Source organism: Pongo pygmaeus, chromosome 17 (assembly GCF_028885625.2).
Source record: "Pongo pygmaeus isolate AG05252 chromosome 17, NHGRI_mPonPyg2-v2.0_pri, whole genome shotgun sequence".
NCBI lineage: Eukaryota > Metazoa > Chordata > Mammalia > Primates > Hominidae > Pongo > Pongo pygmaeus.
Window position 1 is genome coordinate 38,206,460 of NC_072390.2, and position 13,127 is coordinate 38,219,586.

The 13,127-nt window shown below is 42.6% G+C and overlaps 1 protein-coding gene across 5 annotated transcripts in view; it reads left to right on the forward strand.

Annotated features, from left to right (window-relative positions):
• The window catches only part of LAMA3 (laminin subunit alpha 3), a 284,588-nt gene that overhangs the window by 132,665 nt on the left and 138,796 nt on the right, over positions 1-13,127 (forward strand). For all 5 annotated transcript variants that reach the window (XR_010124155.1, XM_063653496.1, XM_054461048.2 and 2 more), the window contains exons 13-17: positions 7,281-7,418; positions 9,940-9,986; positions 11,277-11,376; positions 12,064-12,116; positions 12,344-12,449. Coding sequence is in view for 4 of the 5 variants with exons in the window: in XM_063653496.1 (XP_063509566.1) it covers positions 7,281-7,418; positions 9,940-9,986; positions 11,277-11,376; positions 12,064-12,116; positions 12,344-12,449 (444 nt within the window). In the remaining variant the exon portion in view is untranslated. The remainder of the gene's footprint in view (positions 1-7,280; positions 7,419-9,939; positions 9,987-11,276; positions 11,377-12,063; positions 12,117-12,343; positions 12,450-13,127) is intronic.

A 13,127-nucleotide genomic window follows, 5' to 3' on the forward strand; every position in this document is an offset into this window, starting at 1 on the left:
TCCCATTTGTCAATTTTGGCTTTTGTTGCCATTGCTTTTGGTGTTTTAGACATGAAGTCCTTGCCCATGCCTATGTCCTGAATGGTATTGCCTAGGTTTTCTTCTAGGGTTTTTCTGGTTTTAGGTCTAACATTTAAGTCTTTAATCCATCTTGAATTGATTTTTGTATAAGGTGTAAGGAAGGGATCCAGTTTCAGCTTTCTACATATGGCTAGCCAGTTTTCCCAGCACCATTTATTAAATAGGGAATCCTTTCCCCATTTCTTGTTTTTCTCAGGTTTGTCAAAGATCAGATGGTTGTAGATATGTGGCATTATTTCTGACGGCTCTGTTCTGTTCCATTGATCTATATCTCTGTTTTGGTACCAGTACCATGCTGTTTTGGTTACTGTAGCCTTGTAGTATAGTTTGAAGTCAGGTAGCGTGATGCCTCCAGCTTTGTTCTTTTGGCTTAGGATTGACTTGGCGATGCGGGCTCTTTTTTGGTTCCATATGAACTTTAAAGTAGTTTTTTCCAATTCTGTGAAGAAAGTCATTGGTAGCTTGATGGGGATGGCATTGAATCTGTAAATTACCTTGGGAAGGATGGCCATTTTCATGATATTGATTCTTCCTACCCATGAGCATGGAATGTTCTTCCATTTGTTTGTATCCTCTTTTATTTCCTTGAGCAGTGGTTTGTAGTTCTCCTTGAAGAGGTCTTTCACATCCCTTGTAAGTTGGATTCCTAGGTATTTTATTCTCTTTGAAGCAATTGTGAATGGGAGTTCACTCATGATTTGGCTCTCTGTTTGTCTGTTATTGATGTATAAGAATGCTTGTGATTTTTGCACATTGATTTTGTATCCTGAGACTTTGCTGAAGTTGCTTATCAGCTTAAGGAGATTTTGGGCTGAGACAATGGGGTTTTCTAGATATACTATCATGTCATCTGCAAACAGGGACAATTTGACTTCCTCTTTTCCTAATTGAATACCCTTTATTTCCTTCTCCTGCCTAATTGCCCTGGCCAGAACTTCCAACACTATGTTGAATAGAAGTGGCGAGAGAGGGCATCCCTGTCTTGTGCCAGTTTTCAAAGGGAATGCTTTCAGTTTTTGCCCATTCAGTATGATATTGGCTGTGGGTTTGTCATAAATAGCTCTTATTATTTTGAGATACGTCCCATCAATTCCTAATTTATTGAGAGTTTTTAGCATGAAGGGTTGTTGAATTTTGTCAAAGGCCTTTTCTGCATCTATTGAGATAATCATGTGGTTTTTGTCTTTGGTTCTGTTTATATGCTGGATTACATTTATTGATTTGCGTATATTGAACCAGCCTTGCATCCCAGGGATGAAGCCCACTTGATCATGGTGGATAAGCTTTTTGATGTGCTGCTGGATTTGGTTTGCCAGTATTTTATTGAGGATTTTTGCATCAATGTTCATCAAGGATATTGGTCTAAAATTCTCTTTTTTTGTTGTGTCTCTGCCAGGCTTTGGTATCAGGATGATGCTGGCCTCATAAAATGAGTTAGGGAGGATTCCCTCTTTTTCTATTGATTGGAATAGTTTCAGAAGGAATGGTACCAGCTCCTCCTTGTACCTCTGGTAGAATTCGGCTGTGAACCCATCTGGTCCTGGACTTTTTTGGTTGGTAAGCTATTGATTATTGCCATAATTTCAGCTCCTGTTATTGGTCTATTCAGAGATTGAACTTCTTCTTGGTTTAGTCTTGGGAGGGTGTATGTGTTGAGGAATTTATCCATTTCTTCTAGATTTTCTAGTTTATTTGCATAGAGGTGTTTGTAATATTCTCTGATGGTAGTTTGTATTTCTGTGGGATCGGTGGTGATATCCCCTTTATCATTTTTTATTGCATCTATTTGATTCTTCTCTCTTTTTTTCTTTATTAATCTTGCTAGTGGTCTATCAATTTTGTTGATCCTTTCAAAAAACCAGCTCCTGGATTCATTTATTTTTTGAAGGGTTTTTTGTGTCTCTATTTCCTTCAGTTCTGCTCTGATTTTAGTTATTTCTTGCCTTCTGCTAGCTTTTGAATGTGTTTGCTCTTGCTTTTCTAGTTCTTTTAATTGTGATGTTAGGGTGTCAATTTTGGATCTTTCCTGCTTTCTCTTGTGGGCATTTAGTGCTATAAATTTCCCTCTACACACTGCTTTGAATGCATCCCAGAGATTCTGGTATGTTGTGTCTTGGTTCTCGTTGGTTTCAAAGAACATCTTTATTTCTGCCTTCATTTCATTATGTACCCAGTAGTCATTCAGGAGCAGGTTGTTCAGTTTCCACGTAGTTGAGCGGTTTTGAGTGAGATTCTTAATCCTGAGTTCTAGCTTGATTGCACTGTGATCTGAGAGACAGTTTGTTACAATTTCTGTTCTTTTACATTTATTGAGGAGAGCTTTACTTCCAAGGATATGGTCAATTTTGGAATAGGTGTGGTGTGGTGCTGAAAAAAATGTATATTCTGTTGATTTGGGGTGGAGAGTTCTGTAGATGTCTATTAGGTCTGCTTGGTGCAGAGCTGAGTTCAATTCCTGGGTATCCTTGTTGACCTTCTGTCTCGTTGATCTGTCTAATGTTGACAGTGGGGTGTTAAAGTCTCCCATTATTAATGTGTGGGAGTCTAAGTCTCTTTGTAGGTCACTCAGGACTTGCTTTATGAATCTGGGTGCTCCTGTATTGGGTGCATATATATTTAGGATAGTTAGCTCTTCTTGTTGAATTAATCCCTTTACCATTATGTAATGGCCTTCTTTGTCTCTTTTGATCTTTGTTGGTTTAAAGTCTGTTTTATCAGAGACTAGGATTGCAACCCCTGCCTTTTTTTGTTTTCCATTTGCTTGGTAGATCTTCCTCCATCCTTTTATTTTGAGCCTATGTGTGTCTCTGCATGTGAGATGGGTTTCCTGAATACAGCACACTGATGGGTCTTGAGTCTTTATCCAATTTGCCAGTCTGTGTCTTTTAATTGGACCATTTAGTCCATTTACATTTAAAGTTAATATTGTTATGTGTGAATTTGATCCTGTCATTATGTTGTTAGCTCGATGTTTTGCTCGTTAGTTGATGCAGTCTCTTCCTAGTCTCAATGGTCTTTACATTTCGGTATGATTTTGCAGTGGCTGGTACCGGTTGTGCCTTTCCATGTTTAGCGCTTCCTTCAAGAGCTCTTTTAGGGCAGGCCTGGTGGTGACAAAATCTCTCAGCATTTGCTTGTCTGTAAAGTATTTTATTTCTCCTTCACTTATGAAGCTTAGTTTGGCAGGATATGAAATTCTGGGTTGAAAATTCTTTTCTTTAAGAATGTTGAATATTGGCCCCCACTCTCTTCTGGCTTGTAGGGTTTCTGCCGAGAGATCCGCTGTTAGTCTGATGGGCTTCCCTTTGATGGTAACCCGTCCTTTCTCTCTGGCTGCCCTTAACATTTTTTCCTTCATTTCAACTTTGGTGAATCTGACAATTATGTGTCTTGGAGTTGCTCTTCTCGAAGAGTATCTTTGTGGCGTTCTCTGTATTTCCTGAATCTGAATGTTGGCCTGCCTTGCTAGATTGGGGAAGTTCTCCTGGATAATATCCTGCAGAGTGTTTTCCAACTTGTTTCCATTCTCCCCATCACTTTCAGGTACACCAATCAGACGTAGATTTGGTCTTTTCACATAGTCCCACATTTCTTGGAGGCTTTGCTCATTTCTTTTTATTCTTTTTTCTCTAAACTTCCCTTCTCGCTTCATTTCATTCATTTCATCTTCCAGGGCTGATACCCTTTCTTCCATTTGATCGCATCGGCTCCTGAGGCTTCTGCATTCTTCACGTAGTTCTCGAGCCTTGGTTTTCAGCTCCATCAGCTCCTTTAAGCACTTCTCTGTATTGGTTATTCTAGTTATACATTCTTCTAAATTTTTTTCAAAGTTTTCAACTTCTTTGCCTTTGGATTGAATATCCTCCCGTAGCTCGGAGTAATTTGATCGTCTGAAGCCTTCTTCTCTCAGCTCGTCAAAGTCATTCTCCGTCCAGCTTTGTTCCGTTGCTGGTGAGGAACTGCGTTCCTCAGATGGAAATGCAGAAATCACCCGTCTTCTGCGTCGCTCGCGCTGGGAGCTGTAGACCGGAGCTGTTCCTATTCGGCCATCTTGGCTCCTCCCCCCTGCCCTTAACATTTTTTCCTTCATTTCAACTTTGGTGAATCTGACAATTATGTGTCTTGGAGTTGCTCTTCTCGAGGAGTATTTTGTGGCGTTCTCTGTATTTCCTGAATCTGAATGTTGGCCTGCCTTGCTAGATTGGGAAAGCTCTCCTGGATAATATCCTGCAGAGTGTTTTCCAACTTGGTTCTATTCTCCCCATCACTTTCAGGTACACCAATCAGATGCAGATTTGGTCTTTTCACATAGTCCCATATTTCTTTGAGGCTTTGTTCATTTCTTTTTATTCATTTTTCTCTAAACTTCCCTTCTCGCTTCATTTCATTCATTTCATCTTCCATCACTGATACCCTTCCTTCCAGTTGGTCGCATTGGCTCCTGAGGCTTCTGCATTCTTCACGTAGTTCTCGAGCCTTGGCTTTCAGCTCCATCAGCTCCTTTAAGCACTTCTCTGTATTGGTTATTCTAGTTATACATTTGTCTAAAGTTTTTTCAAAGTTTTCAACTTCTTTGCCTTTGGTTTGAATTTCCTCCTGTAGCTCGGAGTAGTTTGATCGTCTGAAGCCTTCTTCTCTCAACTCATCAAAGTCATTCTCCGTCCAGCTTTATTCCGTTGCTGATGAGGAACTGCGTTCCTTTGGAGGAGGAGAGGCGCTCTGCTTTTTAGAGTTTCCAGTTTTTCTGCTCTGTTTTTTCCCCATCTTTGTGGTTTTAACTACTTTTGGTCTTTGATGATGGTGTTGTACAAATGGGTTTTTGGTGTGGATGTCCTTTCTGTTTGTTAGTTTTCCTTCTAACAGACAGGACCCTCAGCTGCAGGTCTGTTGGAGTTTGCTAGAGGTCCACTCCAGACCCTGTTTGCCTGGGTATCAGCAGCGGTGTCTGCAGAACCGCGGATTTTCGTGATCTGCGAATGCTGCTGTCTGATCGTTCCTCTGGAAGTTTTGTCTCAGAGGAGTACCCGGCCTTGTGAGGTGTCAGTCTGCCCCTACTGGGGGGTGCCTCCCAGTTAGGCTGCTCGGGGGTCAGGGGTCAGGGACGCACTTGAGGAGGCAGTCTGCCCATTCTCAGATCTCCAGCTCCATGCTGGGAGAACCACTGCTCTCCTCAAAGCTGTCAGACAGGGACATTTAAGTCTGCAGAGGTTACTGCTGTCTTTTTGTTTGTCTGTGCCCTGCCCCCAGAGGTGGAGCCTACGAGGCAGGCAGGCCTCCTTGAGCTGTGGTGGGCTCCACCCAGTTCGAGCTTCCCAGCTGCTTTGTTTACCTAAGCGAGCCTGGGCAAAGGCGGGCACCCCTCCGCCAGCCTCGCTGCCACCTTGCAGTTTGATCTCAGACTGCTGTGCTAGCAATCAGCGAGACTCCGTGGGCGTAGGACTCTCCGAGCCAGGTGCGGGGTATAATCTCCTGGGGCACCGTTTCCTAAGCCGGTCGGAAAAGCACAGTATTCGGGTGGGAGTGGCCCGATTTTCCAGGTGCCGTCTGTCACCCCTTTCCTTGACCAGGAAAGGGAACTCCCGGACCCCTTGTGCTTCCCGAGTGAGGCAACGCCTCGCCCTGCTTTGGCTGGCGCACGGTGCGCTGCACCCACTGTCCTGCACCCACTGTCGGGCACTCCCTAGTGAGATGAACCCAGTACCTCAGATGGAAATGCAGAAATCACCCGTCTTCTGCGTCGCTCACGCTGGGAGCTGTAGACCAGAGCTGTTCCTATTCGGCCATCTTGGCTCCTCCCTCAAGGTTGTATCTTTTACTGTGTACACTACAGTGGATAAAAATTTGGAAGTCAGATATACTAATTCATTGATTTTCATTAATTCAGTGTGGGAAAGTAAAAAGCACCTCCCCAAGCACTGGGGGACTTGGGTAATTAGAATAATAATGTTAATAAGTGTGAACACTTCCTGAGCATTTCGGCTGTGCGAAGCATCGTGCTCAGTGCCTTATTGCTGATGATTCTCTGATGACTTCATAAAGTAGGTACTATTATCAGCTCCAGTTTACAGAAGAGGAAACTGAGGCTTAAAGAAGCTAAGCAACTAGCTATGATTGCAGGGCTGTTAAGTGGCACAGCTGGTACTGGAATCCAGATGTGTCTGACTCCAAAGACTGAAGCCCTTTATTAGAGACTAATCCATTGACTTTAAAAATGCCATTTAACTTCTGAACTTCACCATGTAATAATGGATTCAATGAGATGCTCTCTCTAGTTTCTTTCAGTTCTTAAGATGTAGAACTCTTCAGCCGGAGAAGTCAGTCAGGTCATTTCCACTGCTCATCCCTCTCCAGAAGAAGGGTTTTTGCAATGCAAATGGGGATGACCTTGTGCAACTCCAGCCCATAGAAGTCTAGTCTCATAGAGGTTAGTAGGGACCTGATCCAGTGGGGAGGGGGCCAAGAGGAGAATGAATGACCAGCATCTGTTCTCTCCATCCACACGTTTATTCATCACTTAGCCAAAGATCATGGTAACAGCTTGGGGGAGGGAGGAAACTAGGATGCCTTTCCCATCCATTTCAATGTTGCCTGCACCATTTTTTCCATGACTACTTAACTACACTAGACATTGAGAAAAGAGGTGTAAAGAGAGGAGGGAAGAGAAGATCAGGGACCGTTGTAGGCTGATGTGGCCTGGAATGGCTTGCACTTGATATGGAATATCAAGTGGGATATGGAATTAAAGTGGCCCTCCAGTGAGTCACATCCCCCATCAGTTGTTCCCTGCATCCTCCTCCTAGAAATACCAGTTTCTGTAGGTGAGTAGAATCCCCAAAACCATCACCCAGCACCTGCAAATCTTGCTGAATATGAAATTCATGACAGCAATAAAAACTAGCAGTTATTGAGTGCTCGCTATGATAGGCATTGTCCCAAGCTCTTTTAAGTATCATCTTATGCAACCCTCACAAGTTATCAAATAAAAGTTAGTATCACTCCCATTTAAGGAAGGAGAAACTGAGGCTTAGAGCAGTTGAGTGGATTATTTCAGGTTCCCCATCTTATAAGAGGTGGAGGTGGAGTTGGAACTTGCGTTTGGGTCTTTCTGGCTCCATCCTCATGCTCTGCTCTGGGACATGGTTCTTCCCCCTCCTATACCTGCAACCCCTGCCTGAGTCTGATTGAATTCTTTTATCCAGCCTGCTGGTGTTCAGCTCTTGGATCCTACCAGATGCCCTGCAGCTCAGTGACTGGACAGTGTGAATGTCGGCCAGGAGTTACAGGACAGCGGTGTGACAGGTGTCTCTCAGGAGCCTATGATTTCCCCCACTGCCAAGGTAGGAAAGCCAGCAGATTGCTAGAGGGCTGGTTCCTCTCTGAAGTGTGTACAGCCAGCCTCCCAGAGAAGCCTGCAAATCCCCCACAGACTCACCGCTGGCCACCCCTACACATCCTGCTTTCACAGATCTAGTCTGCCTCGTTCCTCCCCTGTTCAAGTCTGGTTTGAAAACACTTATATCATATATGTACCCTCAAAGGAATCCAGAAATGATTTTTTTTAACTAAAAAGAATGTAAATTTCCATGTGCTATACCTGTGGGTTTCTTGGTTCACATGTCAGTTTTCTGTGGATAGCATTGTGGCATAGGTGACTCCTTTGCGCTAAAGGGGCCATTTGTTGTCTTCTGTCCCAAGGCATCATGCCTTCTCTCTCTCCCAGCTTGTGGTGCTAATGCTGGCAGCACTGTAATGTTTCTAATAGATCCCCTTGCCAGCAGGCTTAGCAGGACCTTTGCTGTGTTTCAGGCCTCTCTCCCTGCCCTCCTCTGGCCTTCTGGGGGACTGTGTCATCATACTTCAGCCCAAGTGTTGGGGAAGGTGGGTGGGATGCACTGGAGTCTATGCAGTTTGGAGAGAGTGCACTGAGGGGGAGATGAAAACCAAGCCTGCAGCTATAGGACGTGGTTGGTATTCATCCCTCCATTGATATGAGAGATTAAGGGTTGCCCATGTACTGTGGCAGAGGGGACAGAAATGAGATGTCCATAGAGTTTCCTGAGCTCCCTGGTGTGTGCAGCCAGAGAGCAGACCAGTAGCTCCTGTCAATTTCAGAGGACTCTTGCTACTGTGAATAGGTGTTTGTGGAAGGCTGACCCAGACTATCCATCAGGAGAATGTGGTTTCTCAGACCCCTTCCTGCCCTTTGAAGACAGGACTGACTTCATTTCCCAGAATCTTCCTAACCAGAATCCTCTGGAGACCAAGTTTCCTTGAGGGTAGAAGTTGCAGCAGGCAGTCAGAGGGGGTGCTTGCCTTTCAAAAGGCCTGAAGGTCCCTAGGATGCGAGGGCATCCTGCATGGGTCTGCTCACCTCATGGTCCTCAGGAGCGGAAGGAAGTGCTGTGGCTGCCTAGCAGGGCTAGATAGCAATGTTTGTGTTATGAGAGGAACCTGAGGCTGGGCATAGAAAACAAACAGCTGGAAATTTGTGTTGGGTATTACAGAAAAATGCAGGGAACAGGAGAACATCAGAAAAGGAAGAGAGGGCAGGGTGGCTCATGCCTGTAATCCCAGCACTTTGGGAGGCTGAGGCGGGAGGATTGCTTGAGGCCAGGAGTTGGAGACCAGCCTGGGCAACATAATGAGATCCTGTCTCTAGAATTTTTATTTATTTTTTATTTTATTTTATTTTTTTTGAGACAGAGTCTCACTCTGTCCCCTAGGCTGGAGTGCAGTGGCACGATCTCAGCTCACTGCAAGTTCCACCTCACGGTTTCAAGTGATTCTCCTGCCTCAGCCTCCCGAGTAGCTGGGATTACAGGCGCGTGCCGCCATGCCCAGCTAATTTTTTGTATTTTTAGTAGAGATGGGGTTTCACTGTGTCAGCCAGGATGATCTTGATCTCCTGACCTCGTGATCTGCCCGCCTTGGCCTCCCAAAGTGCTGGGATTACAGGCGTAAGCCACCACTCCCAGCCTGTAGAAAATATTTTTAGAAATAACCGGGCATGGTGGTGCATGCCTGTCGTTCCAGCTCCTCAGGAGGATGAGGTGAGAGGATCACTTGAGCCCAGGCATCGGAGGCTGCAGTGAGCTATGATCGTGCCACTACACTCCAACCCGGAAGATAGAGCAACACCCTGTCTCAGAAAAGAGAGTGAGAGAGAATGAGAATCATCAAGGGGAAGCTGAGGCAGACAGAAACAAACAAAGCAATAGGGTTAAGGAACAATTTATAAGGAAACAAGATCCTATAATGGATTTATTTAAATGATTTGAAAAACCAGACTCAGAACAGACTTACCCAGTTCAAACATTGTGTAATTGTAACACTGAAACATTGCAAGATCCCAATTTATTGAAGAGAGATTATATTTGGTTTGTAGTGTTATACTAAGTCAGGAAAACAAACCAACTGATTTTATAAATAACTTTAGTACGGGTGGGAACAAGGAGGTGTGATAATTAAAGATGTACTTAGAAATTCTAGAACGTCTTTTAAATGGGCAATTAAAAATCTCTTGGTACAATATTGCCCTCTTCTGGACAGTACTAATGATGCTCAAAATTTTAGAATCTTTCCCTCATCTCCTCCTTCATCATCAATTAGAAGTGAACTGTCATGAGTAGACAGGATAGAGATTTGTTCAGTGGCAAAAGAGGTAATTTGGGGATTAAGGACCATAAATGTCATTCAAGATGCCTGACTATGAATTGCATGCAGACTTTGCCACACATCTATTGAAAATATGAATGTAGATACACTATTTTTGAAAACAAAACTTTTAAAACTTGAAACATCAAAACAAAGAGAAAAACAAACTACCAGATAATTTAAAAATTTCTGAATCATATTCAGGTTCCAGCAGTGCTTGTGACCCAGCTGGTACCATCAACTCCAATTTGGTAAGTAGACTATAAAAGGGTTGCAATTCTAACTATCTCTATTATTCTGATAATATTAAGGACTAACAGTGTGGGCACTTCCGGAAATTAAAAAAGACCCAAGGCTAAATTGCTTAAAGAGGTCATTGTTGTTTTTCAAAGAGCATATGTGATTTTGTGATTTTTTTTTTTTTCAAAAACAAAAGAATAAGATTTAGTTAAACTTGTTACTCTGTAGTCCTAGGGTTTAACTCTTACTGCAGGTTTGTAGGTTACTCAGAGGGTGTTGCCTCTGTGGAGCCCTGCATGTAAGTCTGACAAACGTAATTAATAACACTGAGAAAATCAATGGCCAAGGACACATTAAATGAAGTTGGCTGTGTACAAAATAATTACAATTTATTTTATATTATTCCAAGCACAATACTGTGGTATTCTGAACAATTTTTTTTCTTTTTCTTTTCTTTCTTTTTTTTTTTTTGCTCTTGTTGCCCAGGCTGGGGTGCAGTGCCGCAATCTCAGCTCACTGCAACTTCCGCCTCCTGGGTTCAAGTGATTCTTGTGCCTCAGCCTCCGAGTAACTGGGGTTACAGGCACGCCCCACCACACCTGGCTAATTTTTGTATTTTTAGTAGAGATGGGGTTTCACCATGTTGGCCAGGCTGGTCTTGAACTCCTGACCTCAGGTGATCTGCCTGCCTCGGCTTCCCAGAGTGCTGGGATTACAGGCGTGAGCTACCGCGCCCGGCCTATTCTGAACAATTTTCTGAGATAATTTAGAAATTGTCTGTCTTCTTGGCCTCAGAGCCTAGAGATGCCGACTTCCAGGCACAGAATGGATGGAGTGAAAGAGGTTCTGCCATCCTTCCCATAAGCCTTGATGACATTGACGCAAGGCCGTGAATCTTGCATATTACAAAAGCACTCTCAGATAAACAATTCTTTACTGATTTTCAACATGTTAAATATTCAGACATTTTTTCTGTTTAAATTGGTAGTCTATGCTGTAACAGTATCAACAGACACTGACAATGTTATAAATAAGAGTGATTTTTAAATTTTCTTTTTCCTTATTTTTCTATTTCTTTTTAACCACAAATGCGGATTACATGCATAACAAATACATGAATAAAAATAAACAAAAGCAATTAGCAGACTGTTGAAATCAATCCAGTATTTTTTCCCCCTGGATACACTTAATTACTTTTCATGACCAAAATATGTTTCTGTGATAAGTCTTTGCTCACGCACATGTTTGAAAACATGTCTTAATTCCAAGATGTCAAATGTTTGTTTGATTTTCATTCAAAGGGGTATTGCCAGTGCAAGCTTCATGTTGAAGGTCCTACTTGTAGCAGCTGCAAACAGTTATATTGGAATCTGGACAAAGAAAACCCCAATGGATGTTCAGGTAGGTTTCTTATATGTCATAATTTACTATATTGTAATGTTCTCTTAATTTTCTCTGCCTCAGTGACTAAATCCACAAAAGAGCTATTTGTTGAATCACTTCAATTTGACAAGATTCTATGTAATGTTCTGATGTTTTCCCCCCACTTTTGACAGAACTTCTGTCACTTTCAAAATCTTAGCAAGGGATTTCTATCCTGTTTCTGTATGTATTTTGTTGTTTGAGAAGGCAGCTACTTGATAAATGGTTTTTATGTCCTTGTTTTTATAATTTACTTTTTCTGGTTTAATTTTAATTTTATGCTTATATCGGAGCCAGTATATAAGGACTTAAAAACACTGAGTTAAGGATACTGAATAACCTTGAATAGAGTGTATTTTCATGCATGCATATCAGTAATGACCTTGGCATTGGAATCATTCAAAAATCCCATTATGTTGCAGCTTTTGTCATGAAGTAGCCATAAACTAGCCGTTACTTTTTGTAGATAGATAGTGTGGATTGGTCTGTTCTGCCAACTTCAGAAAGCAGTCCAATTTTAGGCCTCAGCGATGCAAACTCTCATTCTGTTGAACTGCGCTGGCAAGGCCGACTGCACACGTTGTGTTGCAGCTGTGTAATGTTCCCAGAGCCAGGAACTGTCTTTTGTGTCTCCCTTAGTTCAAGGATGCTCTCTTATCTCCACAGAATGCCAGTGCCATAAGGCGGGAACAGTGAGTGGAACTGGAGAGTGTAGGCAGGTAAAGTGGGCTGAGTTTTCATGTGACAACAGCAGAATGCTACAGCAACTACTTGTGGGGTTTCTGGGGGTGTGTGTTAGTATCACTGTCCTTCTACAGTGCATGGTAATCCTTTCCAGATCCTGGCTACACTGCTTCCTATTATACAATGAGCCAGTTTTCAGTCTTGAAGATTAGTGAATTCTGTAATTGTATCAAATGTTGTCATCTGGCTCACTGTTCTGCAGGGAGATGGTGACTGTCACTGCAAGTCCCATGTGGGTGGCGATTCCTGTGACACCTGTGAAGATGGATATTTTGCTTTGGAAAAGAGAAATTACTTTGGGTGTCAAGGTAAATAAGTCCAGTGGGCCCTGAGCAAAGGACAATGTTGATGGACAAAGATGGTCTGAATAACATTTCTTCTGAGTTTGTCATCTTCACGCAGACTTTCTGACGGAATGGCCCTGAAACATTCTGTCCAGGGAATTTGGCCAAACATTGATTACACTGAAACTAGTAAATTGCAAGTCGGGCTGTTTCTACTTTTCTTCTACCAGCACACTGTGGGTTTAATGATAAGAAACATAACTGGGATGGGAGGGCATCTGTTAGTTTTATAAATAACATCAAGATTTAGTAATTTTAAAGATATATTTTATATTATCAAAAATGCTAGCATCAGATTTTTAGAGACAATGTTGTGTTAAATAATGAAATTGCAGGACAGTTGTCCTGCAAGGCTACTCTTGAATCTCTCGCTCGGTCCCTGGTTATCACATGTTCTTTAGAACAGCACTGTTTCTGAAGCACGTTTACTCCTGGGCTGCTGTCATCTTTGCATTGGACAACAGCATTTGAGCTGGCCTATAGTAGCCGCGTCCAACTTAGAAGCAGACCTTTGGAAAGACACACCATTTTAATTTTGTTTTTGCTTTTGTTTTTGTGGTTGAATCTGATTTTCAAGTGCAGACACACCATTTTAGTTTAGGAGTTTCCAAGATTTCAAACACCGGCCAGATAGATGTCACA